Raw genomic sequence first — 27,070 nt, forward strand, 5'->3', positions numbered from 1 at the left:
ACACACACATACACACCATGAATTCCCAAACTCTGAACATCCAAGCATATGTTCTCTCTTAACATCCCATAAACCATTATGCTCTTCCCAGTGCAGACATCTAGAACTGCACATGAACATGTTCATAATTACTCTGCCTTTTACACACATATGCCTCCTCATATGCAGCCTATAGCACATATATTTGCACACTCACCTTTCCTGACACATGTACTCACCCACACCTTCTTAAACACATTTCTTGTTCACACATACTCCTTACTGTGAGCTGGTCATTGCCAGCTCCCGGGGTCCCCCATAGCCCTGCACTCACACCAGTTGCACATACCTCCCCACACTTGCATAAGCACCTGAGCACACGTGCTCTTGCGGCTGCCATTCTCCCAGGTCCCTGGCCCCAGCCCACTCTACACCCGTCCCTGAGCTCCTGTCTGCCATCACACGGTAACCAGATGAGACAAGGCAATTTATGACACCAGCTGTCTCCGTCAAAACCGGATCTCCTACACACACTGGGGAAAGCCAATTACCCAGTACCCAGCCCTGCCTGGAGCTGGGAGACTCATATGGGAGACTGAGCAGAGGTGGAACCCAAACACCCCGAAAGGTAAGGGCACTGACTCGGGGTTCTCCCCCTCCTTCACGGCCTGGGGAATCTGGCCACCTCCTCCCCCAATCCCACCAGGTGCAAAGCCTGCCCTCCCCTCTCTGTACTGCTCCTCTGGCCCTGCTCCCAGGCCTAGGAGCTGCAAGAACAGGTTCCGGGTAGAGAACAGGTGGGCGGGGGTTTGGCAGAAGAGTGGTCCAGGGTTGCCATGGCAACAAGACAGACAGGAACCCTGTGTCCCTCCTCCTAGCAGCAGACCACCAGGTGGCTGCTCACTGTCCCCTGCTACCCCTGCACCCTCATTGTCCTCTCCTCCTCCCTGGGCAGGTGGCCTCATGCCCTGAACCCTGCCCAGATGTTCTTCAGCCTAGAATACCTACACCCTCCCTTTCCCCTGACCCAAACTTCATCAGCCAGTTTGATTTTGTAATCAAGCCCAGGTTCAAATCTCTGCTCCACCATTTACCAGCTGGGCAATTGAGCAGGTGGCAGTCCTGCTCATCCTTATAATAAAGAGATTTATTTATATACAAAATATTGAATGAGAGCTACCGTGTGCTAGAGCTGGGGACATAGCAGTGAACAAACGGGAGTCCCAGCTCTTATGGGCTCCAGGTTCTGGGGGAGGAGTTGGAAAACACACGTTTCAGACCCTTAAGTGAGATAATTAAGCACAGTCCTAGTCCTCGACGGCTTGCTCCCAGCTATACTCCCAGCATCACACTCAGCTCGGAAGCTCCATCCCTAAACAAGCACAGGAGTGCACCATCTGTTTGACTTGACCTAAGGAAGCCCTTTATGAACCTGAGTTGATCTGGGGCTGTTCTTGTGCCAAGTCTTGGAGGGGGCTCTCCCGGCATAACTTCTAAGTGGCTGGCATGGGGACAGGTCTGCTTCAGCAGATTGGGTGTTCGCTCACCCCTTCATTCTCTGACTTGTTTATTTGTCCCACAAGCACACATTAAGGACGTACTATGTGCCTGTCCCCATGCTGGACACCCAGGACTGAGAGAACAGACAAGGCACTGCAAACAAGGTGACGACTGCATAGAAGTATCTAGATCCACTCTTCATCACCTCCTTCAGCACTAGGAATAGAGCAGTAAAGTCATGTTAATATCAGTGTTTGTTCACATTTTACAGAATGCCATTATATATACTAAAAAAAAAAAGCCACGCCAGTAGCCATCAAGTCGATTCCAACTCCTGGGGACCCCATGTGTGTCGTAGTAGAACTACGCACTGTAGGGTTTTTGTAACTGTGACTTTCAGAAGCAGATTGCCAGGCCTTTCTTCTGAGGCACCTCTGGGTAGGTTCAAACCACGACCTGTAGGTTAGTGGTAGCTCAGCGCTGAACCATTTGTGGCACCCAAGGACTCTTTATATCTATTACCAAAACTCAACTGCCATCAAGTCAATTCTGACTCATTTCAACCCCCCTTGGGTTTCCAAGGCTGTAAATCTTTACCAAGTAGACTGCCTTATCTTTCTTCTGTGAAGTGCCTTGTGGGTTTGAACCACTGATCTTTTGGTTAGTAGCCAAATGTCTTAACCATTAACTCCTCTTACTATTTCTAATAACTCTGAGACATAGGTTCAATGAATATTCTCCATTTTACAGATGAAGAAACTGAGGTGTGGAGACTACTGGTGACAACATCCACCATGTGACGTCTCCTAGTAGGACCCAGCACAGTGTTCTAGCCAACATCAGTCACTTGTTCTGTTTCCTTTAATGTCCCCTTACCCCACCAGCAACTTTCCAGGGCAGGCATCTCCATGACCCATTTTATAGCTGGGGAAAGTGACTCCCCTATGCCGGGATTTGAACCTGGATTGGTCTACCTTGAGAGCCCAGATGCCATCCACTCCTCTGTGTCTAATCAGTTCATTAAAACCCTTCTTGAAAACACTCCCTGGTGCTGCCTGGCCACAGAGACCTCAGCTGCTCCATTTCCAGGAGAGTGAATTCCTTCCCGGCTGGAGAGGAGTGTATAATGTAGGCAGGCAATTTAAACAGCTCCAGCAAAATACACCAGCAGTTTTCACTCTCTGCCACTATTACACTTTCCAGCCGCGGCGGGATTGGCCCATAAGTGGGATATCAACTTTATTACAGCTATTTCCAACCTGTAATTGGTTTTGTGGAACACAAAGAGAGGAGGTTGGGGGGGGGAGAGGTGATTTCTTTTCCCCTTCCTTTCTTTTTTTTTTTTTTTCTCTCTCTTTCTTCCGGATGCGGGCACCCAGGGATGCTGGTGAGGCGGTTGGAATTGGAGACTTATTTGTTTTTCAAATGAAAACCCCAGCCGGCCAGCCGGGGGCTCAAGCGCTGCTGGTTGGACTAAGTCTGTTTGCCACGCTTTGGTGGCTTCACTTGAAAGGCAGTCCAGCCAGCGGCAGTGGCAGCAGCAGATTTGCTAGTGGGGGTAGCTGGGACAGGGTCTGGCAGCCTCAGGGCCTGTGGCAGCTGGTCGAGCCCTGATGGGTTGTGAGAAGCCATGGTCTGTAGGACCAGCTGTCCTAGAATCAGACCATATAGCCAGGCAAGGTAGAAAGGGCTCCCAATCTCCTCACTGAACATTTAGGGAGACTGAGGCCCAGTAAGGGGAGCAATGTGGACACAAACCATGGAACTAGAACCCAGGCTCCAGAGCCGCCCATTCTTGAGCAAAAGAATCAAAGGTGAGGAGGGGCATAGTGAGAGAGGTGGCCCAGAAATATGTCCATGTTGGTGACAGTAGCTGCCACGGCTGAGCACACACAGCAGGTGCTCTAGACAAGCTCCATCTCATTTAATCTCACAAGGAGATACACTACATTGTCCACACTTAGTAGATGAGGAAACTGTGACTGGAAAAGGTGAATGACTTACTCAAGAACACAAAGTAACAGAAATCTAGAAATCAAATGAGGATGGAGTGACTCATGCTCAAAAGCCTCTCTAGGCACGGGGAGCCAGCCTGAGTCTTAGCGCTCCCTAAAGAGGGCACACCTCCTCCATGAAGCCTTCCATGAGCACCTTTCTCTTCAATTGAATTATTTGTCCCTCCGTGGACATCAGGCTGCAGCCATCACATTTCTGACTCTGGTCTCAGCTAACTGTGGGCCATGTATCTCCTGCAGCAGACTGCGAACGAGGCACTGGCTGGCTGTGACTGTGTCTGGAATTCATTTCCTGCTCCCCTTGGTACTCAGTGCCTGCATGTTTGGTCGGTGCTGTTAGTTACCATCAAGTCGGCTCCAATTCATGGCACTCCCAAGTACAACAGAAAGAAATGTTTCCTGGTCCTGTACATCTTTCATTATTGTTGGCATGTTAGAGTCCATTTTTGCAGCCACTTTGTGAAAATACACTTTGCAGAGTATTTTGAGTACCTCCCACCCTAGGCGAATCTTCTTCCAGCACTACATCAGACAATTCTGTTGTGATCCATAGGGTTTTCATTGGCTAATTTTTGGAATAGAGTGCCATGCTTTTCTTTCTAATCTCTTAGTCTGGAACCCAGAACCCACTCCAATTGAGTTGATTCTGACTCATAGTGACCCTATTGGACAGAGTAGAACTGTCCCATAGGGTGTCTAAGGCTGTAAATCTTTATGGAAGCAGAATGCCTCATCTTTCTCCCTTGGAGCAGCTGGTGGATTCGAAGCACTGACTTCGTTAGCAGACAAATGCCTTAACCACTGCACCACCAGAGTGCCTTCCTTAGTCTGGAAGCCCTACTGAAACCTGTCTACCACAGGTGACCCTGTTGACACTTGAAATACTGGTGGCATAACTTTCAACCCACAAGCCACCACAGTACAACAGACTGATAAATGGGTGGTAGCTGCCTGTCTTCAAAAAACCTGTTGCCATCAAGAATTGACTCATGATCACTCCACATGTTGCAGAGTAGACATGCTCCCTAGGGTTTTCTTGGTTGTAATCTTTATGAAAGTAGATTGCTGTTTTCTTCTGTGATGCCACTGAGTGGGTTCAACCGCCAACCTTCTGGTTAGCAGCCAAACACAAACTGTTTGAGACACTTAGGGATCAACTGCATGTCTTAGTCCTGGAGAAATGTTTCCAGAGTTAAAGAGGAGGTGTCCTCTTGCACATATTCAATCAAATACCCACCACAACCTCTGTCCACAGCCTGCGAGCCCTACCCTCTGTCTTGGGGGCTCTAACTGCCAGGAACTGCAGAATACATCCTTGCAAATAATCACTCGCCCACTGGCCTGGGACCTTTGAGTGAATCTGAGACTGTCCCTCTTTGTTTCCCTCCCCTGATGCTGGGGAAGATCAGAGCAATGTGCAGGAACTGGGAGGTACGGCCCGTCCTCCATCCTAAGTGGCTGGGACTCCGATAAGCACTCCTCTCTGTGGCCCAGGCAGCTTTAACAGGCTGACAGTGAGGACAGACACGGCCCCAGAGAAGAAGATGTAAATAAAACCCAAGGAAAACTAGGCGCGTCCTTGAAACTCCCCTGTCCCCCGGCCTGCAACAGGGATTTACGAGGCGGATAATTCTTCGGTGCTTTATCTGGGGTGTGTGGGCATGTGTGTATACGTGCAGGGTGCCGGTGTATTTTCCTAGTAATAAAATCTTCAGTCCCTGTGAATAAATTCGAGGAGACAGTTTTACTGACAGATTTTTTTCTCCTTTGTGTAATAAAAAAAATGGAGTGAAATTTGAGATTGGGACGATAAGGGTTGCTACATTTTAGGGGGGGATAAAAAGCAGTACCTGGAGGGAGGGGAGACCCAGAGACCAGCCACAAGTCAACTGGGCGGGACGTCTTCCACTTTTTCAACTTTGGGAGGAAAATGCCTCCAACCTCTACTGGGCCCCTGGCATGTCTCTCATGCAGAGCCAGCCCTGGGGGGGATGGGGGTACTCAGAGGAAGAGGTTGAGGCATTTCTCTCATCTGCAGTCTTAGTCAGCCTGGGGGGCTGGGATGTCAATCTCACCTTTCCTAGGAACCCAGTGTGGAAGCCAGGCAAATAAATCACTCTGTTTTCTGAGCCTCAGTTTCTTCATCTGCAAAATGGGGAGATTATTATGTATTCTGGAAGGCAGTGGTGGTTCAGTGGTAAAATTCCCACCTTCCATGCAGGAGGCCTACTCTCCTCGTCCCTTGTTCTGGAAGCCAGATTCAATTCTTGGCCAATGCCCTTCAAGTGCAGCTGCTGCCTGGCTGTCAGTGAAGGCTTGTGTGCTACTATGATGGTGAACAGGTGTCAGAGGCTCTTCCAGACTAAGATGGAGTAGGAAGAAAGGCCTGGCAATCTACTTCCAGAAAAGGAGGTCATGAAAACCCAGTGGATCACAGTGATCCAATCCCATTGCACATGGAGTTGCCATGAGTCAGGGACAACTTGGCAGCAGCTGACAACCACATTGCTATCCTCTTTACTTTCCAGGGACATTGTGGGCTGAGTGTTACTTTGTTGAGGGCTATCCTGTGCATTGTAAGATGTGTTTGCAGCAACCCTGTCACCTACCTCCTAGATGACAGTAGCACACCATCCCTAGTTGAGACAACTGAAAATGACTCCAAACCTCACCCAATGTCCCCTGGAGGACAGGGTCATCCCCAGTAGAGAACTCTGCTTTAAAGGCTCTTTGGTGACTCTAAAAGGCCAAATGAGTATGGGGGGGGGGGTCAGGGAGCCACGTGTGGTGGGAGCCCCTGAAACACCATCACCTCCTCCCCAAGCTGGGATATTGAGAAGTAAGGAGATGGAAGATCTAGTCATTAGAGAGGCCAAGCCATGTACAGCCTCTTCTTCACCCTGGGCCCTGGGCCAAGCCAGGCATAGTCAGCTACTGGGGGATTCCACTGGGGCGTGACATCAGAAAAATTTTGGGGTAGGCGCATGCCCTGGGGTGAGTGTCAGTGTGTTTCCCAATCAGGGAGAGGAGTCAGCCCCCTTCTCCTCCTCGTTTTGATGGTTCTCTCCCTCCCTCCCCCACTCTCCTTGTCCCTTGTTTCAGAAGCCAGGCCTCATGCTGCAGAGGAGGCCTTCCAGATACACAGTGAAAAAGCACATAGCCCTCAGAGGGGAAAGCATGAGGTGAAGTGTATGACCATAGATAAACTGGAGGAGAAAGCTTGGCAAGGGGGGAGAGAAATCACGTAGTGGGAAGTCCTACTGCAGATCCTCCTCAGGGCGCGGGAGATTATAACAGCATCATCATTGTTCTAACCATCACCAGCCAGGGCTCCTTGGAAATCCTGCTGTGTTTGGACATCAGTGGGGAGCAGGGCAGGGATCCAATCAAGGCCTCCTTACTCCCTGTGAGCTTGCAGTCTAAGGGGGCTGATCCATAGAGACCCAGCACACAGCAGGCATTCAATAAATGCTAGCTGGATCAAATTGAATTCATGTCCCCAGTAGCAGCAGCAGCACCTAGGCCAGATGTAATCCAAGTCAGCTTGAGTGCAGATGGGTCCAGAGGAGCCCAACCCCACTCGGCCCCATCCTCTCAGGCAGGTGACAGATCCAAACTCCAATCCCTGCCTTTGCCAAGAGAAGTAGCTTCCAGCAACCCCCATCCCAGCCCCACAAGAAACCCCATCTCAGACCACTCACCAGACCCCTCGGCCCTGCAGAGCCTCAGGGCTCTCCACCATGCAGAGCCTCGGGGATTTAATTCCACTTCTCCTGGCCCAGGCATGAGGCCTTCCCAGAGCAGGCTGTTAGCGCCCAGCTGAGCGGCGAGAGGCTGCAAGCTCCCAGTCTATAATAGAGTTGCTGAGACAAGCGGAAAACTGCAGCCGAGTAAACAGATAAATAATTGAAACAGTGACAACACATACCTTGCTGCTTTGTGGAGTAACACTTTCATTAGTGGGAGGCGGCGGCGCAGACATGGGGATGTGGGCTGCCACTGGGAGGATGGGACACTTGGGTCCAGCATTTAATCAGCTGAGAACAGCTGGGAACCTGAGTAGCCTTTGTCTTCCAGCCCCAGCTTTATTATCGCCTTCTGCGATCCCCTGCTTTCTCCGGCCTCCATGTTCCTTGGTGACATGGGGACCTCATTACTTCCCTCCTACCTCTCAAGGGCCCCCGGAAGAAGGCAAGTTCTTCCCCTTGATTTCTTCTCTCTGTCCCACCGTATGTGTTGCTTAGGATGTCCTCAGCCTCCTCCCCCACCCCTTGCCTCCAGCTTTATCCTAAAGCCACAGGAGCTTTAATAGACTCTGAGCACGGCCCTGCCCCTCAGCTGAGCTTCTCTAACTACCAGGCCCTTCGTGATCTGGCCCCCACTTTTCTCCCCAGCATCTTCTCATGCAAACCCCTTTCTGCTCCAGGCCCTTGATGTTCTTCACTGATACACTTTCCTGCCTCAGAGCCCTTGCCCCTACTGCCCTCCCTACTTGAAAGTACTCCAGCTATTTGCCTGACTAGCTCCTACTATTCCTTCAGAAGGCAATTTAGATATTGCTGCCTCCAGGAAGCCCTCTATGACTACCCTATGCCCATGAAAGGGGCTGCCTCTCCTCTGGGCTTCCCAGCCTTTCTGGACCTACCCCTTGGAGGATTTACTTGCAATTTAGTTTGTTTTTCCCATGAGATTTTTGTAATAGTTTCTGCCCCCCATAGTCCCCAGTTCTTCTCTCCACTTTCCTTCCAGCCAACTCCCTCATTCCTTCTCTCCTGGGGACCAAGAACGCTTCAGGACCAGGCTGTGAATCTGTGGCTGACTCTGCAAAACACAGCCACACTCTCAGGTCCTGCCCACAGATCCGCAAGCTTTGCTTGTCACTTCTGCAAGACAGACAGACCAATCACAGAAGAGGGACAACATGGTACAATGGAAAGAGCTAGAGAGAACAAACAGGGCGTGGGCCCCAGCTCTGCTCCTTTCCAGCTTTAGGACCCCAGGAGATCACTTCCCTTCAGAGCCTCAGTTTACACATCATTAAAATGGGGATGCACACCCCCTCCGCCATGGGAAGGTGTAGTGATGGCTATGCCATCCCCAATAAGAAGCTTCTCCAGGGGCACCAGGGCAGTAGGTAGTGGGCTTCTTGGCCTGTGCCTCATCCTGGGTCCCAGGAGCCCCCACCTGTGGCATGGGCTGGCCGGACCTGGCTGAGCATTCACCTGCAGCTGCCTCTGTGTTCTGTTGCAGGTGACGGATGGTGGCACCATCAAGCAGAAGATCTTCACCTTTGACGCCATGTTCTCCACCAACTACTCCCACATGGAGAACTACCGTAAGAGGGAGGACTTGGTGTACCAGTCCACTGTGAGGTGAGGGTCTGTGCCCAGGTGGGGGGTAGAGGAGGATGGGAGAGGACAGGGTCTGGGAAGGGCACTTCTCAGCCCTTTCCTGTCAGCTTCTTCAGTGCCTGTAGTACTCAGGATCACTCTCCGTGCGCTTGGCAGGCAGCACTAGGGGCTCTACTACAGAAGTGGGCCCAATTCCCAGAGAGCAGGAAGGGGTCGAGTCACAGCTCTTGCACCTTGAGTATGCACCAGGCCCTTGATGTCTACCTCAGCCAGCTCCTGCAATAGATGGGGGTTCCCATACCCCATTTCCAGTTGAGGACCATGAGGCCCAGGGATGGTAAGCAATGTACCTAACATCACACAGCCAGGGATGACTAAGCTGGCATGTGTGCCAGGTCTGCCTGGCTCAGGAGCCCATGCAATGCATTCTCATGTTTCCCGTGGACTTTAAGGCCATAAGAGCTCCAAATATGGGAAGGAAAACAGACCCTAAACAGCGGACATCAGGTCAGAAGCAGCAGCAGGTTGTAGAGTGAGGAGTCCTCAAGGATGGAGACATTTAGTATTTCCACCCTTGCCCCTATAATCCAGAAGGCTTTGGAAGGTAATGGAATCAAACTAACTAGATCCTATTCTATAGGTGCATGGGATCCACGGCCCCACCCCCTCCCCCATGCAGCTTCTTCAAAAGCTTCTTTAAAAGGCTCTAAGGCACATAACAACAACAACAACAACAAGCCCATCTTAGTCCTCTGACCCTCTATATGTGCTGGTTCCCCTCCTCAGAGTGCCTGTCTCCTTCTGGGCACCTGGAAAACTCCTGATCAGCCTTTGGAACCCAACCTACTCAAACCCTCTCTGGAACAACTTCTTCAGACCACCCTCCACTCCAGCAGACCTGATCTCCCCCAAAGCTGCAGTGTGCTGCAGCTGCAGTAGTACCCACCCCTCCACTAGAGGGAGCCCTCACCGCATTAACGCAGCATAACTTCACACAGGCACTGAGCATGCAGTTTTGCACATGTATACACACACTTTTTCTACATCACACAGCACAGGGTCTGGAGCATTGTAGGTGCACAATGAACATTTGCAAAAATAATGAGATGACCCTGGGGATGCCCTTAGCCATGGGGCCTGTTTCTGCATGGATAAACTTAGAAAATAAGACAAGGAGCTTGCAAAGGGTGTGTCCAGCCTGGTATAACTGGAACTTGGGGTGCTCCCTGGAGGACTGTATTGGGGTCCTTGTCTCCTGCCCCTACTCCTCGCTGGGCCCTGTGCCAGAAACTCAGACCCAGCACATCAGTGAATATGAAGGGGCTTTGAGAAGGTGTCTAAACCATTGCACAGATACCTCACTCATCCATTTATAATCTCTCCTGCACCTGCTTCCAAGAAGGGTTTGGGGCGCTCTAAAATATTAAAGCACACCTAAGACAGGCCAGTTACAATCGAGATGAAAAAGGAGATAAAAACTCATTTTAGAGAAGAAAATCACTATTCTGGGAACCATGGAGGATTCTGCAGCAGTGAGCATTCAGATCTTCGCCAAAAGCCCACTGCTGTCAAGTCAATTCCAGCTCATAGCGACCCTATAGGGCAGAGTAGAACTACCCCAGAGGGTTTCCAAGGCTGTCAATCTTTATGGAAGCAAAGCCCACACCAAACTCAGTGCCCTAGAGTTGATTCTGACTCATAGTGACCCGGTAGGACAGAGTAGAACTATCCCAGAGGGTTTCCAAGGCTGTCAATCTTTATGGAAGCAAAGCCCACACCAAACTCAGTGCCCTAGAGTTGATTCTGACTCATAGTGACCCGGTAGGACAGAGTAGAACTATCCCAGAGGGTTTCCAAGTCTGTAATCTTTACAGAAACAGACTGCCTCATCTTTCTCCCATGGATGGCTGGGTTCGAACTGCCCACCTTTCAGTTAGCAGCCCAGCAGCACTTCACCATTGCACACCAGGACTCCCTAGTGTGAGGAATAAAACCAAAACCCACTGCCATTGAGTCAACTCCAGCTCCTAGCAACCCTGTAGGACACAGCAGAACTGCCTCAGAGGGTTTCCAAGACTGTAAGTCTTTACTTACAGCCTTGGAAAGCAGACTGCCTCGTCTTTCTCCCACAGAGTGGCTGGTGGGTTCAAACGGCCAACCTTTTGGGTAGCAGCTGAATGCTTTGACCACTGCACCACCAGAGCCCCTTTAGATCACCTCCAAGCTCCCAGAAACCAAACTCTGCCCACCCCCACCCTATGTGTGCTCAGCGTGGTCTCTGAGAAGCCCCCAAAGCCTAGCCCGTCATTTTTAGCCCTCCTCCCCACCCCCCAATTACTGCTGTTTGACCTCTGGGATGAGTCCTTGGCTCAGATTCCTAAACCAGGAAAAAAAACAGGTACCATCCTCTAGTGCTAACTCCAGCATCAACAGATGGCTCTGGTACTGGAAGACCTGGCTTCAAATTCCAGTTCGCCACTTCCTACTGTGTGACCTTGGACCAAGGCTTTAACCACTCTCTGCTTCAGTTTCCTCACCTGTAAAGCAGGTCTAAGTATCACCCTCAGACAAATGTGTAATTTAAGTGAAATTTATGTCTAGAGGCCTAAGTTCAAATTCTGACTTGTCACTTCCCAGTGCCAGTGGGATCTTGGGTCACTATTGTGACTGAGATTCCTGACCTCCTAAAGGTGAACTTAACAACAGTAAGATGCTCACAGCTGCCTTATAAGGATCTGAGGAGATAATTGGTACAAAGTGCCAGCACTCTGTCGCTGAGCAATGCATGTCTACCGTTACTGCTAGTCAACCCCTCCTTCCCCACCATAAAAACAAAACAGTGCCCCAAACTCATCTTTTTATGAGTCTCATAAAGCTTCCTCGCATACTTCTTGCTTGATCCTCACAAACAACCTCATAGATACAGGCTGGTGTTACTATCTTCTTTAGCCTCATTTTAGAGAAGGGGACTGGGTTCAGAGAGGTCAAGGGTCTTGCCCAAGAGTCCCAAGCTGGAACAACATGAACTTGATCAGACACCAAACACTTGTTGTTAACCCGACTCCATGCTGCCTTCTTCATTTCACATGTGAGAAAACCTAGGCCCAGAGAGGGGTTGAGAGTTGCCCAAGGTCACAGAGCACCACTGAGCCTTAACCCTGGTCTCCAGACTTATGGCCAGTGTTCTTTTCTTTCCACCCCATGCCCAGAACAGGCTTCCTCAACCTTCTCCCTGAGCCTCAGTTACTGTGGGGTTTCCCTCAGCAGAGAGTCCCCAGTGCTGAGCTGTCTGACTCAGTAAGCATCAGGGGAGAGGGGCTGCAGCCAGCAGGCCACAGCCTGAGGGATGGAAGGACTCAACTCTCTGGGAGTCTAATCCAATTGGGGACAGTTGCCTGCCTGCCCAGGCAGAGTGCTTGTGGAAGCTTCAGGGAGAGGCTACAGGGCCCCATTAGGGCTGGCTGCGGGGCTGGGGGGGTAGGGACTCCACATTTACATATTCCTTGTTGTTATGTGCCGTTGAGTCAGCCCTGACTCATAGCAACCCCTTCTTGGGTTTCCGAGGCAGTATCACTACGGAAGTAGGATTGCCCAACCTTCCTTCCAAGGAGTAGCTGGTGGGTTTGAACCGCCAGCCGTCTGGTTAGCAGGCAAGTGTCTTAGCCACTATAGATGAAGATATTTACAAATTAATGCATCTCAACTAAAAAGAGTCTTAGCTCCACAGCTGTCTGAGCCGCTTCCCCTTCAGCTGGGGAGAGTGGGGAGAATAAGGCTGAGCAGATCACTAAGAATCAGCAGAGAGCAGTTTTCTGGGTAGCAGAGAGGAGCTCTGCTGGTAGCTGTTCCTCCTACTGGAGGGCCCCAGAGAGATGGAAGTTGAGTAGGGTGAGAGGCCTCTGTCCAGGGAACAGGGAAGGAAAGAAAGGAGTGAGTCAGTGTGGTACCCAAGTTATGTGACCTTGGGCAGGTCACTGCACCCCTGAGGTCCCCAGAGGGCCCATCTAGTTCTGAGCCTCAGAACTCAGAGCTCCCAGCTTGGAATTTGTAATGATTTATTCCTTCAAAGGATATTTAATTGAGCACCTATTAGGAGACTGGTCTGGGATATATTGGGGAAGCTTCACAACCTGGAGGAGGACACAGGCAGTAAACAAAGACGGCAGATGTGTAAATAAATCATCTCTCCAGGTTGTACAGAGACAACTGGAGATCGATTGTGCATTGCAGTGGCAACCAGGGTGCCCTGCTGGAGAGACTGGGGCTGGGTGCCGTTTAGGGTGTTCACACAGGGGTTCCGGGGAAGGTGATGGTACCTGAGCCCTGAGGGTGGGAAGGAGGGGTCTGTGGTAGAGACAGGAGGGGTTGTACCAGCATCTGCTCATATGGCTTTAGCCCTCGTTTTTCCCTCCAGCTGCTCTGCAGGAGAAAGACGAGGCAATCTACTTCCCTAAAAATTTATGACTTTGGAAACCCTATGGGGCAGTTCTACTCTGTCCTATAGTTGCTATGAGTCAGAATCTACTAAAAGGCAGTAGGATTTCCTGACAGTATTAATCCCACCCACCGCCCCGCCAGCCCAGGGACTCCTTCCTGGGACTCTCTCAGCACTGGAGCCCACTCACCTTACACAGGCCAGGCCAGAATGCCAAGACTTTCCAGACCCGGGCAGCCTCAGCCTGCGACTCATGCAGTGTGGCAGGAATGGCCAGCCCTTGCTGCTCAGGAAGGACAGCTCTGACCCAAGTCCACCCTGCCTCCCCGAGCTCCCCAGAGGGATGGCAGCCCATGGCCTCCCAGAACAACCTCAGAATGCCCCTGGGCCAGCTCCTTCCACTGTCTTGTCCCCTCCACCCTTTCCAGGGCTTCCTAGAATCTCCTTCCAAGTAAACCGCATGTGCCCAAGTCCTGGTCTTGGGGTCTGCCTCTCAGGAGCCATGCTTTGTAAAACTCACCCAGGTAGCCAATTGGAACCGGGTTAAAAGTGCCAGGGAAGGAACAGGAGCCCAGAGAAAGGGAGAGAGATCACCTAAGTTCACAGGATTTAGGACTCAATTTCAAAATCTGAGACAGTGGGGGAGAAAGAGCCAGACCACCACTTGGGGCCAGGAGGCCGGGGGCGGGGCAAGAGAGCTGGTTCTCTCACCAGGTCTGACTGACTGCTAACCAGAAGGCTAGCAGTTCAAACCCACCAGCCACTCCTTGGAAGGAAGATTGGGTGATCTAGTTCCCTAGTGATACGAACTGGGAAACCCAAGGAGGGGTCGCTATGAGTCAGATCCGACTCCACGGCAGTTGGTTTGTTGTTTTGTTTTTTTTTTTTTTTGGTTTCCAAGACATAACCAGGCACAGGCACCCAAAACCGCACGTGGTTGTGGCTAAGAACAGCTGGGCGGGCGGGGCAGGGCCTGCAGGCTGTGTGGAGAATTTGTGTGCACAGTTGTACCTTCCTAATTCATATTTATCAGGGGAGGGAGATGTGGGAGAAATCAAGTAAATGAGAAAAGAGCCCAGAGGATCGCGGATGCTGAAAGAAAGGCCGCTTCCTTTATTAGTTTGAGCTGCACGTGCTCGTGTATTCATTCAACGGTGGATATTGAGCATTTGCGGCACGCGAGGCACATAGCGGGGTACACAGCACCCCAAAACGCAGTGATGATCTAGCCCCTGCATCCAAGAACTTAGAGCCTGACATCCCATCCCCCCCCAACCTCACCCGCCTACAAGCTCCTCCAAGGCTCAGCCCGTATCTTTTTCATCTCAGTTATCCCGGGACCTGCTTGGCATTTAGAAAGGAACAATAAATATTTGTGGAATGAGAGGAGAGAAAGAGGAGATAAAACATGGAGATAAATAGCTAACAATTCAAGTAATAAAGTGATAGCTGTCAGAGGAGAGATTCTGATATAATGTGGTGATGGATCAGAGACGGAGAGAAATCGTGGTGAGTGTGGCGTTTGAAGTGGCCCTACAAGCTAAGCAGGTTTCAGACAAGAGGAGGTGGGAATAGATATGCTAAGCAGAGGACACGTGTGTGCCAAGGCATGGGGATATGAAAGTCACTCCATGCAGGCAACCAAGGGCTTCAAAGCAGAAGCCTTCCTGGGGCCTATTTAAATGGAAAAATGAGGCTGACTTTAAATAGATCCATTAAGTGTTGGGTCCAAAGAACAAAATTAAATGTCTCAAGAAAGGTGTGCTTCCCTTTGAAAAGAAATTGCAAAAAAAGTCCCTTTTGCAATTTCTTCTCTTAATTTGCAGAGCAAACTCTTTCCCCACTCTTGGTGCAGAGTTCCCCTTGCCACCCAACCCTTGTGGGTCTCAAAGTCGAATTCTCCAGCTCCTTTCGCCTCCTGCATACGCTCATGAACTGTGCATTTTTTTCTCACAGTATACATAACAGCTTTTGTTTGCACACAAAACGGTCATTCATGTATTCATCCATGCAACCATTCAGCAAACACGTTGAATACCTACTATGGGCTGGGCTCATTCACTGAGCAACAGGACAGACCCCAGGTCAATTGCTGTCATGCTGACTCTGACGCCTGGCGCCTTCCTGTGTCAGAGGGGAACCGTGCTCCCTCGGGTTTCTGTTTTTGTGGTTGTTGTTATTTGTCGTTGAGTCGGCCCGACTCATAGCGACCCCTCCTTGGGTTTCCAAGGCAGTATCACTACGGAAGTAGATTGCCCAACCTTCCTTCTGAGGAGTGGCTGGTGGGTTTGAACCACCAGCCTTCTGGTTAGCAGTCAAGTGCCTTAGGCACTATGCTACCAGAGCTCTAGTGGCTGATTTTTCAGAAGTAGATCTCCAGGCCTTTTTTCTGAGGTACCTCTGGGTAAACTCCAACCCCCAAACTTTCTGTCTGCAGAAGAGTGCTTACCTGTTTGCATGAGGCCTGTCTTTACAGAACTTACTATCTGAGGGTGCGCTGAGTTCCTGGCCCATGGGAAACCCATTCCTCTCTCTCACACCCCAGAGATCATCCTGGAATGCCAATGAGCAAGGGACATTATAAAAATAACATTGAGCCTGATTTAGCACTTTATTCATAACAGATTCTGTGGCATGCCTTTCAGTGGAAGCAGCATAGAAACCCTTGGCCTTCAACCTCATCTGAATGAGGGTCTCAATGCTAAAATCAGGGATTATGCTAGAAGAGAGGGCTGCAGTTCTCCTTCCTAGTACTAGGGGAACTTTCAGTAAATTAAAGTAAACCTGTGGTGGCATGGTGGATAAGGCATTTGGCTGCTAACCAGAAGGTCAGCAGTTCTAACCCACCACCGGCTCCACAGAAGGAAGACGGGGCAATCTACTTCCATAAAGATTTATAGCATTGGAAACCCAATGGAGGTTGCTATGAGTCAGAATCGACTCAATGGCAGTGAGTTTGGTTTTTCATTTCTTTTTTTTTTTTTTTTTGGTGGGCTTACCTGAGTGGTCACATCTACACATTACTTACTCAACAAGCTGCCCACATGTGGTGTCTACACCAGTGGCCAATCCACAGACACTTGCACTAGGATCACCTTGGAAGTTTCTTAAAGATACCGATTCCTATGGCCAAGAGAAAATCTGATGCCTGCAGTCTGGACTCAGGTCCAGAGAATCTGTCTCTTTAAGAAAGTCTTCCAGATGATGGTGTTGGCAGTGAGCTTTGGAAAGGGCTCCTCCACACAACATCTTCCATCTGGTCTGTTGTGGAGAGGGCCAGAGGACTCAGTGGGAAGCTCCCCCCACTACTACTGCCAACAAGTCAATTCTAACTCATAGTGACCCTATAGGATAGAGCAGAACTGCCCCATAGGGTTTCCAAGGCTGTAAATCTTTATGGAAACAGACTGCCTCATCTTTCCCCCACTGAGCAACTGGTGGGTTTGAACCACTGACCTTTGAGTTAGTAGTCAAGTGTTTTAAGCACTATACCACCAGGGCTCCTTGGGAAGCTCCTAGACATGAATAATTCTAGTTGCTGCTGATAGCTGATGGCCAGTGGACTATTATTGTCCTAAGGCTTCCAAGACCAGACCTGTTTGGTTTAAAAGTGACTAAATAGTCAGCCAGCTAGTGACCTCTCAGTCCATTCCCTGAGACGAGAGTGCCCTTACAGATGGAGGGCAGACATGGGATCAGTTCCAGGAGGTAGGGCCCTGCCCCACCAGGGGCCACTAGGATTTATCAGTAGAACAATGACAGCTAATTTGTATCCAGTGCTTCAGTGTGTTAGAGCCCATGCCGTGCTGAGCTTTCCAGGAAGTGACTGGGGGGACCAGGAGCAAGAGGTCCTTTCTGCAACTCCCTGGTGATGTCAGTTTCCACAGAGGTGGAGGTCTGCCCACACTTTCCACACCTGACGTCCCACTGGACCCAGTCCTGACCTCCTGCTACAGCACACCAATTAATGAAGGGAGAGCTATGACACCACCCTCTGTGTCCGGCCAGCATGCAAGGCAATGCTCTGCCCAGGCCACTAGAACCCACTCTCAGCCTTCCTCTTGGGTCTTCTCTCTCACAGGCAGTGACCTTCTTCCTCATCTCTGGGTCCTCAGTGCCTGGCACAAGGTCTCTGTCAAGAATTGTTGAATTGATGGGTTCTCCAAATGTAGACATATCATTGCAAACAGTCAGCAAAAGTCCCTCTCATCCATCATCCAGTTTAACCACAACAACTGCCCCACAGAGGGCAGATCTCAGACTCTTGGAATCCTGCTGTAGAGATGATGACATGGAAGAGTGGAGAGGGGCAGCCACTTGCCCAAAGTCACACACAGCTTCCCCGGGGCGGGGGGGTGGGAAGCCTGGTGTAACCCTCAAGCTTTGACATTCCACAGTTCTGGAAGACCAGTCTCCTGGTGGGTGCCTGTGCTATTGAGAGCAGGCTCATTCACTCAGCCAGATTTGAGTGCTCACCCTACACCAGGACCCATGCATGCTAGGTGCTGGAGACTCAGGGAGCTTAGTGAGGAAAACTGGCCTGTGACCTGGTCTCTCAATCCCTGACACATGTGTGTGCACACACAGGGACACACATACACACAGAGATACACATACACACATATACACAGAGATATGCATACACACAAAGATATGCACAGATACACATAACACAAACACAGATACACATACAAATACACAGTGGGTCTGTTGCCCAGGACACACAGGCTTCCAAGTAGGAAGCTGCCAACATCACCTTAAAAATAGCCACCACTTGGCAATTCCAGGCTCTGGATGCCCTGGCCAAGGAGGGCAAGTGCTCCCCAATCCTGGCTTCAGGAGAGGGGCTCCGTGAGTCATCCAGTGTCCCATGCCTTTGCAGACTCCACTGGCGACATCAATTCCATTTGACTTTGCTGAGAAATCCATTTAACCTAACATGCTTTGGCTGCCATTGAGCAGGGCACACCCCCTCCCTGCTCCCTTCCTCCTCCCACCCCTGCCACCTCTCTCCTGGCCTGCCTCCCTCGCCCCCTCTCCATTGTCTACTTCTTCACTCCTTTTGCAGAAGATGTTGCCAGCCATTCTCTGCCTTTTTGAAGCCCAGTAGTGTTTCCAGGCCCGGCAAAAATAACCTGTGGGTGCAGTCCCCCGCCCCTGCCACTCCACCAATCGATCTCTGCCCATGGTGCTCCTGAAGGACTCTGCATCGCCCACTCCAGCCCTTCTCAGCCACCTCGCAGTTATCCACTCACACACTGGCTTCCCCTGCAGAGCCCAGAAGCAGCCCAGGGGGACAGGGCCGAGCTTGTCCTTGGCCACTCTGCAGGGGACAGCCTCCCTCCCTTCTCTGCAGACCCTTCTCCTCCTCCCTCACTCCTCATCCACAAAGGCTGACCCTCTTCTCCTTTTGTTCCTTGACCTCCATTCTTCCCCTCCTCTTCTGTGGTTTTCTTTTCTTAGCACAATATTCTTCTCTTACTTCTCCCCTGCCCCATCTCTACCCTAATTTGGATGCTTTTGTCCTCTCCTTTGAGGTCCCTGGGTGGCACAAAGGTTCTGCACTTCACTATTAACCAAAAGGTCAGTGATTCAAATCCATCCAACTGCAGTGCAGAAGAAAGGCCTGACAACCTGCTTTCAAAAAGATTACAGCCATGAAAAGCCTATGGAGGAGGTCTACTCTGTAACACACGGGGCCACCATGAGTTGGAATCAACTTCACAGCAACAGGTTTCCTCCGAGAGACCACCCTCTCTTTGCACACAGACATACATACACAGGTGCAGTACAGACGACGCTTTTATATCTCCTCCTCTTGTCTACCTTTCCATGCCTGGCTTGAGCCCCTCTGTAGCCCAACAGTCTTCCCAGCAGCATGAACCCTTGTTCTTGAGTTCCTAGAGGTCCCAGGGACTTCAAGGAGATCCCAGTAGCCATATTTGGAAGGGAAGTTAGCGGCACTTCTCAACCGGATCTGAGTCAATGAAGACATTAGAGGAAGGGGACTCTGTTGAGTCCACAGCTGCCACTGAGCAACCCCTCCACCTACTCACCTACTCCTGCATTCTGTATTTGCCCCAGAGCTCACCCTTCTCTCACTAGCCTAGCTCCCGGGGAGGGAAATCTTTGCAAAGCTGTCTGCTGCCCTCTGGTGATACACTTGGGTACTGCAAACTAGTGGGCCCCTTGCCTGTGGCCCCCACTCACCAAGGATGGTTGGAACCTACACTCAGCCTTCCTTCCTGGGTCTTCTCTCTCTCTCTCTCTCAGGACTCTCCACCTTCAACTCTAGGTCCTCAGTGCCCGGCACAGGATCTCTGTCAAGGTTTGTGGATTTAATGAGCTGACAGATTATTCAAATATGGAATTATCATTTCAAACTCGCAGCAAAATTCTCTCTCATCCATTATCTGATTAAACCCCCACAATCAACCTATAGAGGGCAAATCTCAGGCTCTATTTACAGGCTGTTGAGCTCAACCCAGAGAGGGGAAGTGACTTGCTCAAGGTCACAGACAAGAGCTGGAGAGCTTGCTCAGCAGAACGTCTCTCTTCTGGGAACTTCTGCTGATGGGGCTGAGCCCCTGTGCTGATGGAATGAGAAGGTGCTGGGTAACCCAGAGCCTCCTGTGGGCAGAAGTTTGCCCTTCACCAGGGCCCTTCCAGAGACAGTGTCTTCTTTACCCAGAGTCAGCCACCAGAACTGCAAGTTCAGGGTCACGCAGCACCCAAGCTGGGTCTGGGAAGGTGGTTCTGATGAGGTATCCCCAGGCATCATGACACATTTTCAGCCACCTCACATAAGAGGTTGTCCTATTACTCACTCATCATTTAATAAATGTTTCTTTGTTGTGGACATCAGGGGATGGTGGTGGACAGGGGGGTGAGGTCCCTGTCCTCATGGGGGATACAATCCAAAGTATAGGGAGAGGTGATGGGGGAGGGGGCTCTTCCAAGGAAGAGGTCGGGGAGCGGCCCCCTGTGACCTGGTTGGTGAAGTGAAAGAGTCGCAAAAAGGCCAGTGAATGAGCATATTCCAGGCAAAGGGGAAGCAAGAGCTAGACAGGGAAGCAAGCTTCATGTGCTGGTTAAGAACAGAAGGAAGCTCAGAGGGGCTGCACGGGTTGGTGAGCCCCGGGAGCAGTGGGAGATGAGGTTGAGGAATCAGCAGAGGCCAGATGGAGCAGAGCGGCTTTCCAGAACGTGAACATGCACGCGAATCACCTTGTTAAAGTGCAGATTTCCACTCAGTGGGTCCGGGCGGAACCGCAGTCTGCATTTCCAACAGTCTCACAGGTGAGGCCAGCGTGGCTGGTGTAGGTCCATATTTTGAGTAGCAAAGTTGTGGAGCTTTGGTTCTCAACCTCAGGGACATATTACTACAACAACAACCCCCTGCCACCGATGTTAGAAGGGCCCAAATCCACTGCCACCAAGTCGTTTCATATTAGAAGGACCCAAACCCACTGCCATCAAGTCGATTCTGACTCATGGCACCCCTACAGGGGGGAGTAGAACTGCCCCACAGGGTTTCCAAGACTGGAAATCTTTACAGAAGCCTAAACCAAATCAAACTCATTGCCATTGAGTCAATTCTGACTCAAAGCAACCCCTAATGGGTTTCTGAGGCTATACAGCTTTATAGAAGTAGATAGCCCCATCTTCCTTCCACGGGGTGGCTGGTGGGTTTGAAACCACTAACTTTCTGGTTAGCACCCTACTGCCTCATTTTTTTCCCATGGAGCAGCTGATGGGTTCAAACCACTGACCTTTTGGTTAGCAGCTGAATGTATTAACCACTATGCCACCAGAGCTCCTTTTTAGAAAGACCCAGGGGAGCTTTAAAAACTTCTGATGCCCAGGCCAAGCCCCGGCCAATTAAATCAGCACCTGGGGTGGGACGTGTAATTTAAAGCCTCCTGGGCACTCTGGTGGCATAATGCCTAAGGCATTTGACTGCTAATCAAAAGGCTGGCAGTTCAAACCTACTAGCCACTCTTCAGAAGGAAGACTAGGCAATCTGCTTCTGTAGACACACTGCCTCAGAAACCCAAGGAGGGGTCTCAATGAGTCAGAATCGACTCTACAGCAGTGAGTTTGGTTTCTTGGTTTAGGTGATTCCAATATGCAAGCAAGTTTGAGAACCACTGTTGTAGAACGTTCTGCATCATTAGAGTTTGAATTTTATTCTAAGAGGGATGAGGAGTCATTGGAGGAGTAACGTGCTCCTGTTTTACATGCTTATATCATTAGATCACCTTTGCTGTTAGGGAGGGTGCGGAGTGGAAGCAAGAAGCACTGATGGAGCAGTGGTTAAAGCACTTGGCTACTAATCAAAAGGTGGCAGTTGAGCCCACAATTCGCTCCATGGGAGAAAGATGAGGCAGGTGGGTTTGAACCACCAGCCTTTTGGTTAGCAGTCAAATACCTTAGGCACTATGCCATCAGAGCTCTCTATAAAAATTTAGAGCCTTGGAAACCCTATGGGACAGTTCTACTCTGTCTTATAGGGTCACTTTGAGTGGAATCAATTCCATGGCTATGGGTTAGAGTGGAAGCAGGGAGACTGGGGGGAGAGAGGATGGGGCTTGACAGGGTGCAGGTAGTACAAGTGGAGAGAAGTGATGGGAGAGGAATTTGGAGGCAGAGCTCATGGAACATGGGTTGAAAGTGGGGATACACCAGAAAGAGAGGAGTTAAAGGTGCCCCCCAGGGCCATGCCTATAGCAATTGGGTGGAAGGAGACACCATGTAGAGATAGGGAGATTACAGAGGACCAATTAGGGCTGGAGTTTGGATACAGAATTTCCAAGTCTGTTTGGACCTTGTTAGATATGTCTGTTAGATACCCAAACCAAGATGGCAAGTAGGCTGATGGAAGCATGGGGACAGAGAGAGGTTGTGGCTACAGATACAAATGTGGGAGCCAGGAACACAGAAAACCAAAAAAGAAAAACCAAACTTACTGCTGTCGAGTCAATTTGACTCATAGTGACCCCTCCTTGGGTTTCTGAGGCAGTATCTCTATGAAAGTAGACTGCCCAATCTTCCTTCTGAGGAATGGCTGGTGGGTTTGAATGGCCAGCCTTCTGGTTAGTAGTCAAATGCCTTAGGCGCTATGCCACCAAATGGCATTTTAAAGCCACTGCATCCTCCCAGCACACAGAATGAATCTACAGGTGTTCACCCTGACCAACTCCTTCATTATCCAGATGAAAGCACTGAGGCCCAGAGACTGCGAGTGACTTCCCTGAGATCACACAGCAATTCAGCCATGGAATCAAAACTCAAATTCCAACTCCTAGGCAAGGGCCATTTCCACTCCAGAGCTCAACGCAGCTTTCCCCTAACCCACAGCCATGGGATGGAATTGCTGAGGTGGCAAATAATTTATATATCTGCAGTCAGAAAGCCAGAGCTGCTGGAAGTTATCTATACAGGCGCACACACACATACACACACATACATATTATCCTTTTACTTCTAAGTAAAATATCAGTAACCAGCCTGTCAGCTTTATTACTAATTATGCAACTACTTTATGGCTGGTATTAAAAAAAAATTGAAGGCTAAAAATGTCTAGAAAGACTTAATTTAGTAAACAGTTCAGAACAAAGTATTTGTCGTCGTGGTATTTCTTCATGCTAGAATTTGCTCCAGGTGATTCAAACCTCCTCTTTAATATACTGTGGCAGGCTAATGAAGTCCCTGTGTTCTGGGAGAATCACTTCCCTCGGAAGGTAATTGTGTTTCAGAGTGTGAGGGTAGGTGGGATTGATGGTGAGGGGGGGAGCTGGTGAGCCTCCAGATTCTGAAAAGTAAGCCTGGGTGGGGGCAGGCCATGTAGGTGGATGGGCACGAGGCACTGCTGAACTCACAGTAGGCATTCAATAAATGTGTGAGCAAAGGAACAGATGAGTGAATGAAAGAGGGACTATGAGGTGGTGCTCCCAGAGGGATCACCAGGGTGGTACAGAGCTAACCCTTCATCTGGGAAAAGCAGTCACTTAAAATACTGATTGAGATGAAGGCTGCTGGGTCTCCGGGCCTTTGTACAATATGGTACCCATTGCCCCTATGTGCAAATAACAGACATCAGCTGAGACAATGAAGCAATGCCTTAAAAGGCTGCAGGCCAAGGGCAGCCTTCCTCATTTTACAAAAAGGACAGAGAGAGAAGTTGAGTGACTTGCTCAAGGTCACACAGCCCAGTGGTGATGGGGCTGGGTCAGGCCAGGCTTCCTGACCTCTCTCTGAGGGTGATTTCTTCCTTTCAGCTTCAGCAGCTTATGCCCTTGCCTATGTATCTCTGCCCCTTGCCTCCCGGGCTCCTTTTGCACCTAGCAGCCAGAGTGTGCTTTCTAACATGAAGTCCCATCACAGTGCCTGCCAATTAACACCCTCCATGAGCTTCCCAGCTCACCTGGGGTAGACTTCCCATTCCCTGTCAGGCCTACCTGACCCTGGATGATGGGCCCTGTCCACCTGGACAGCCTCATTCCTACACACCCCCATCCCCACTGTCCTCCAGCCTCTCTGGTCTTCTCCCCAAGCTTGTTCCTACCTCAGGACATTGGCTTTTGCTTTGCTTCCACCTGGCACCCTCTCCTCCCAGCTCTCAGGTCTTAGAACAACATCCCTCTCAGGGATGCCTTCCCTGGCCTTTTCATCTGAAGGAATCCCCCCAGAATCCCCAGTAGTTCTTTGTCCCATTGCTCCTGTTTTTGTTTCTGTATCAGTTCCCTTTGTTGTTGTTGTTGTTATGTGCCGTCGAGTCGGCCCCGACTCATAGCGACCCCTCCTTGGGTTTCTGAGGCAGTATCACTACGGAAGTAGGATTGCCCAACCATCAGTTCCCTAGAGCTGCTGTAACAAAGGGCCACATGCCTCTGTCCTGGCTTCCGATGTCTCCAGGCGATCCCTGGCTTGTTGATGCCGCACTCCAATCTCCACCTCCATCGCCACATGGCCTTCTCCCTCTGCATCTGAATGACCCCATGTTCCTTCTCTTCTTATATCAGTCATATAGGATTAGGTCCCACCCTATCCCAGCATGACCTCCTCTTAACATGACTAATTACAACTGCAAATACCCATTTCCAAAGAAAGTCACATTCCCAGGTCCCGGGGGCTAGGACTTGAATGTATCTTTTTGGGGGAAACAATCTACCTCATAACAGATGGTTGGTTGGTTGGCTAGTTGATTAGTTGGTTGGTTGGCTGATTGGATGGCTGGTTGGTTGGTTAGATGGTTAGTTGGCTAGTTGGTTGGTTGGTTGGCTGGTTGTTGGTTGGTTGGATGGTTGGTTGGTTAATTGGTTGATTTTTCACAGCCTTTGTTACCATCCATGTGACTGTTTCATTTATTTATCTGCATACCTGTTGTTCTTCTTGCCTCTCAAATGCAAGTACCTCAAGGAGCAGGCCTTGGTCTCTGACTCCCCTGTTCCCCAGGCATCCATTGTGCTATCAGACACTTCCAGAGTCAGAGGCTGATAAATACTTCTTACATGGATAAGAGAACCCCTGGTCAGAGGGACTGAGGTGTGTGTGGGAGGGGTCAGACCACTGCCTGGTACTGAGCCAAAAGACTTGATTCTGGGCCAAAACTGTATACGACCTGGGCCAGTCACTCACCTTCTCTGAGCCTCAATTGCTTTCAGTCCCAGTGCACAAATGGAAGGGGCACTAGGTGATTGGCAGCCCTCCTGGCTCTAACTTTCATCAGCCCCTTCCTTGGCACACAAGTAAGGGAAACAGGCAGCAGATAGGCCTTCTGCCTGACTCGGCTCCGTGCACAGCCAGGGCTGGGCCCAGAGTCCTTGATAGACCGGGAACCAGTGCTGACCCCCAGTTGTTCTTTGTGTTTGGATTCCCAGGGGAACAGCTGGCCCTTGCTGTAGCAATTTCCTCATGAATTGGGCTGACACTCCTAATTATTATTTGGAGAGGTTTGGGGAGGCTCTGTTAATTGATTACATATTTCCTTCCTTGACAGGGCATTTGTTTGGTCATGTCTTTTTTTTTTTTTCCCCCCCTGCTGGGTTAATATTCCTAGGCACGTTGAGTATTTAGTGGGGACCAGGGGACTCTGTCCGGTCATAACTCCCCACCCCCACCCCACCCCTGCCATGGGCTTTCAAGCACTTTAATTTAACTTCTCTGGACCTTTGTGTCCCCCAGGAGAGTGATGCTATAGCACGAGTCCTCAGATCTGAGGACTAACAGTAATGATGCTAACAATGTGCACACCATCCTCACGACGTGCCCTGCTCGCTCTGAGCACTTTACATGACTTGACTCATGAATCCATGTAACATCACAGTGAAGCAGGTCCTATTACTATCCCCATTTGTAAGTGAAAAAAAAAAAAAAAAAGAAATGAAGCTAAGAGAGGACAAGTGACTTGACCAAAGACACACAACAGGTATGAGGCAGAGGTGGGGTTCAAAACCACCAGCCAAGTGACAGATGAGCAGCAGGCCCAGGCTCTCAGTCAGTGCTCTGTACGTATTCCAGTGGTCTTAGGTGAGAGGATGGGAACCCATGGTCCACTGCTGGTGCAGTGCAGGCAGGTGGACGCTGGCTGTGGTCTGCCTCAGCCAGGAGCTCTCACCGGGGGTGCTGGGCTTTTTCACTAGTCGAAGTAGAAGAATGATGCCAGCCCCCAAGCTGTGATGAGGGTTACAGGAGTGATTTTCTTCAAAATGCCTAACCCAGGATCTAGCATATAGTTGTTGAGAGCTCCTGTGGAGTTGGCCCCCAGCTCATGGAGACCCTATGCACGATGGAACTAAATGCTACTAAGTCCTGTGCCGTCCTCATGATCAGTTGTGACTCCAACCATTGTGATCCATAGGGTGTGTAGTGGTTAAGGTTGTGTGTCAACTTGGCTGGGCCTGATTGAGTGTCTGGGCAGCTGGTGGTAGTTAGTCCCCATGATGAGACTGGAAATCAACTCCATGGTGGGATCTACCACAAGCAGCTGAGTAGCTGCTTTGGGTATGTGGTCTGCTTCCTGTATATAAGAAGCAGCTTTGGGAATGGTCTCTAGCTTATTGCACACTTGGACACTGCATGTAGCCTTGTCGTTGTTCAGCAGCCTGCCATGCTCTGCCGACCTTGGGACTTTCAATGGACTTGAATTAATGGCCTGCCATGTGGTTTGGTAACACTGGGACTGTGCCTGTTCACTTGTCAACCTTGGGTTTGTCAGTCTCAGCAGCCAGCAGCTGTCTGAGTGAAGAAACGCCTCTAGCTCCAGTGGGCCAGGAGCAGGAGGCAAGCTGGACCCCAAGGTTGAGGGGCTTTCCCCCAGCCCCTAGAGCCTGGCACTTTGAACTTGGACTTAAAGTCTCCAAGTTGTAAGAGAATAGACTCCTGTTTGTTTAGGCCATCCCATTTGTGGTACTTTCTGTTAGAGCGGCACTAGGGAACCAAAACAGGGTGTTCATTGCCTGGTTTTCAGAAATAGATTGCCAGTCTTTTCTTGCTAGTCTGTCTTAGTCTGGAAGCCCTACTGACACCTGTTCAGTGTCACAACAACATGAATGCCTCCACTGACGGGTGGGTGGTGGCCGTACATGAGGGGCATTGGGCAGGATTCGTACCTGTCTGGAAGGTGAGAATTCCACCACTGAACCACTGTTGCCTCACTTAGCACATGTTGTTCTTTTTGCTGTCCAGTCAATTATGACTCATAATGACCCCATGTGACAAAGGGAGTTTTCTAGGGGCTTTTCTAGGCTGTAATGTTTATGGAAGCAGATTGCCAGGTGTTTCCTCCC

General features: G+C 50.3%; 1 protein-coding gene across 1 annotated transcript in view; it reads left to right on the plus strand.

Annotated features, from left to right (window-relative positions):
- IGSF21 (immunoglobin superfamily member 21) overlaps window positions 1–27,070 on the plus strand; it is a 241,042-nt gene that overhangs the window by 111,301 nt on the left and 102,671 nt on the right. The window contains exon 5 of the mRNA XM_007935632.2: window positions 8,745–8,866. Within this exon, the coding sequence (XP_007933823.2) occupies window positions 8,745–8,866 (122 nt within the window). The remainder of the gene's footprint in view (window positions 1–8,744; window positions 8,867–27,070) is intronic.

This window comes from Orycteropus afer, unplaced genomic scaffold (genome assembly GCF_000298275.1).
Source record: "Orycteropus afer afer isolate SDZICR_OR568_19922 unplaced genomic scaffold, OryAfe1.0 scaffold00031, whole genome shotgun sequence".
Lineage (NCBI taxonomy): Eukaryota > Metazoa > Chordata > Mammalia > Tubulidentata > Orycteropodidae > Orycteropus > Orycteropus afer.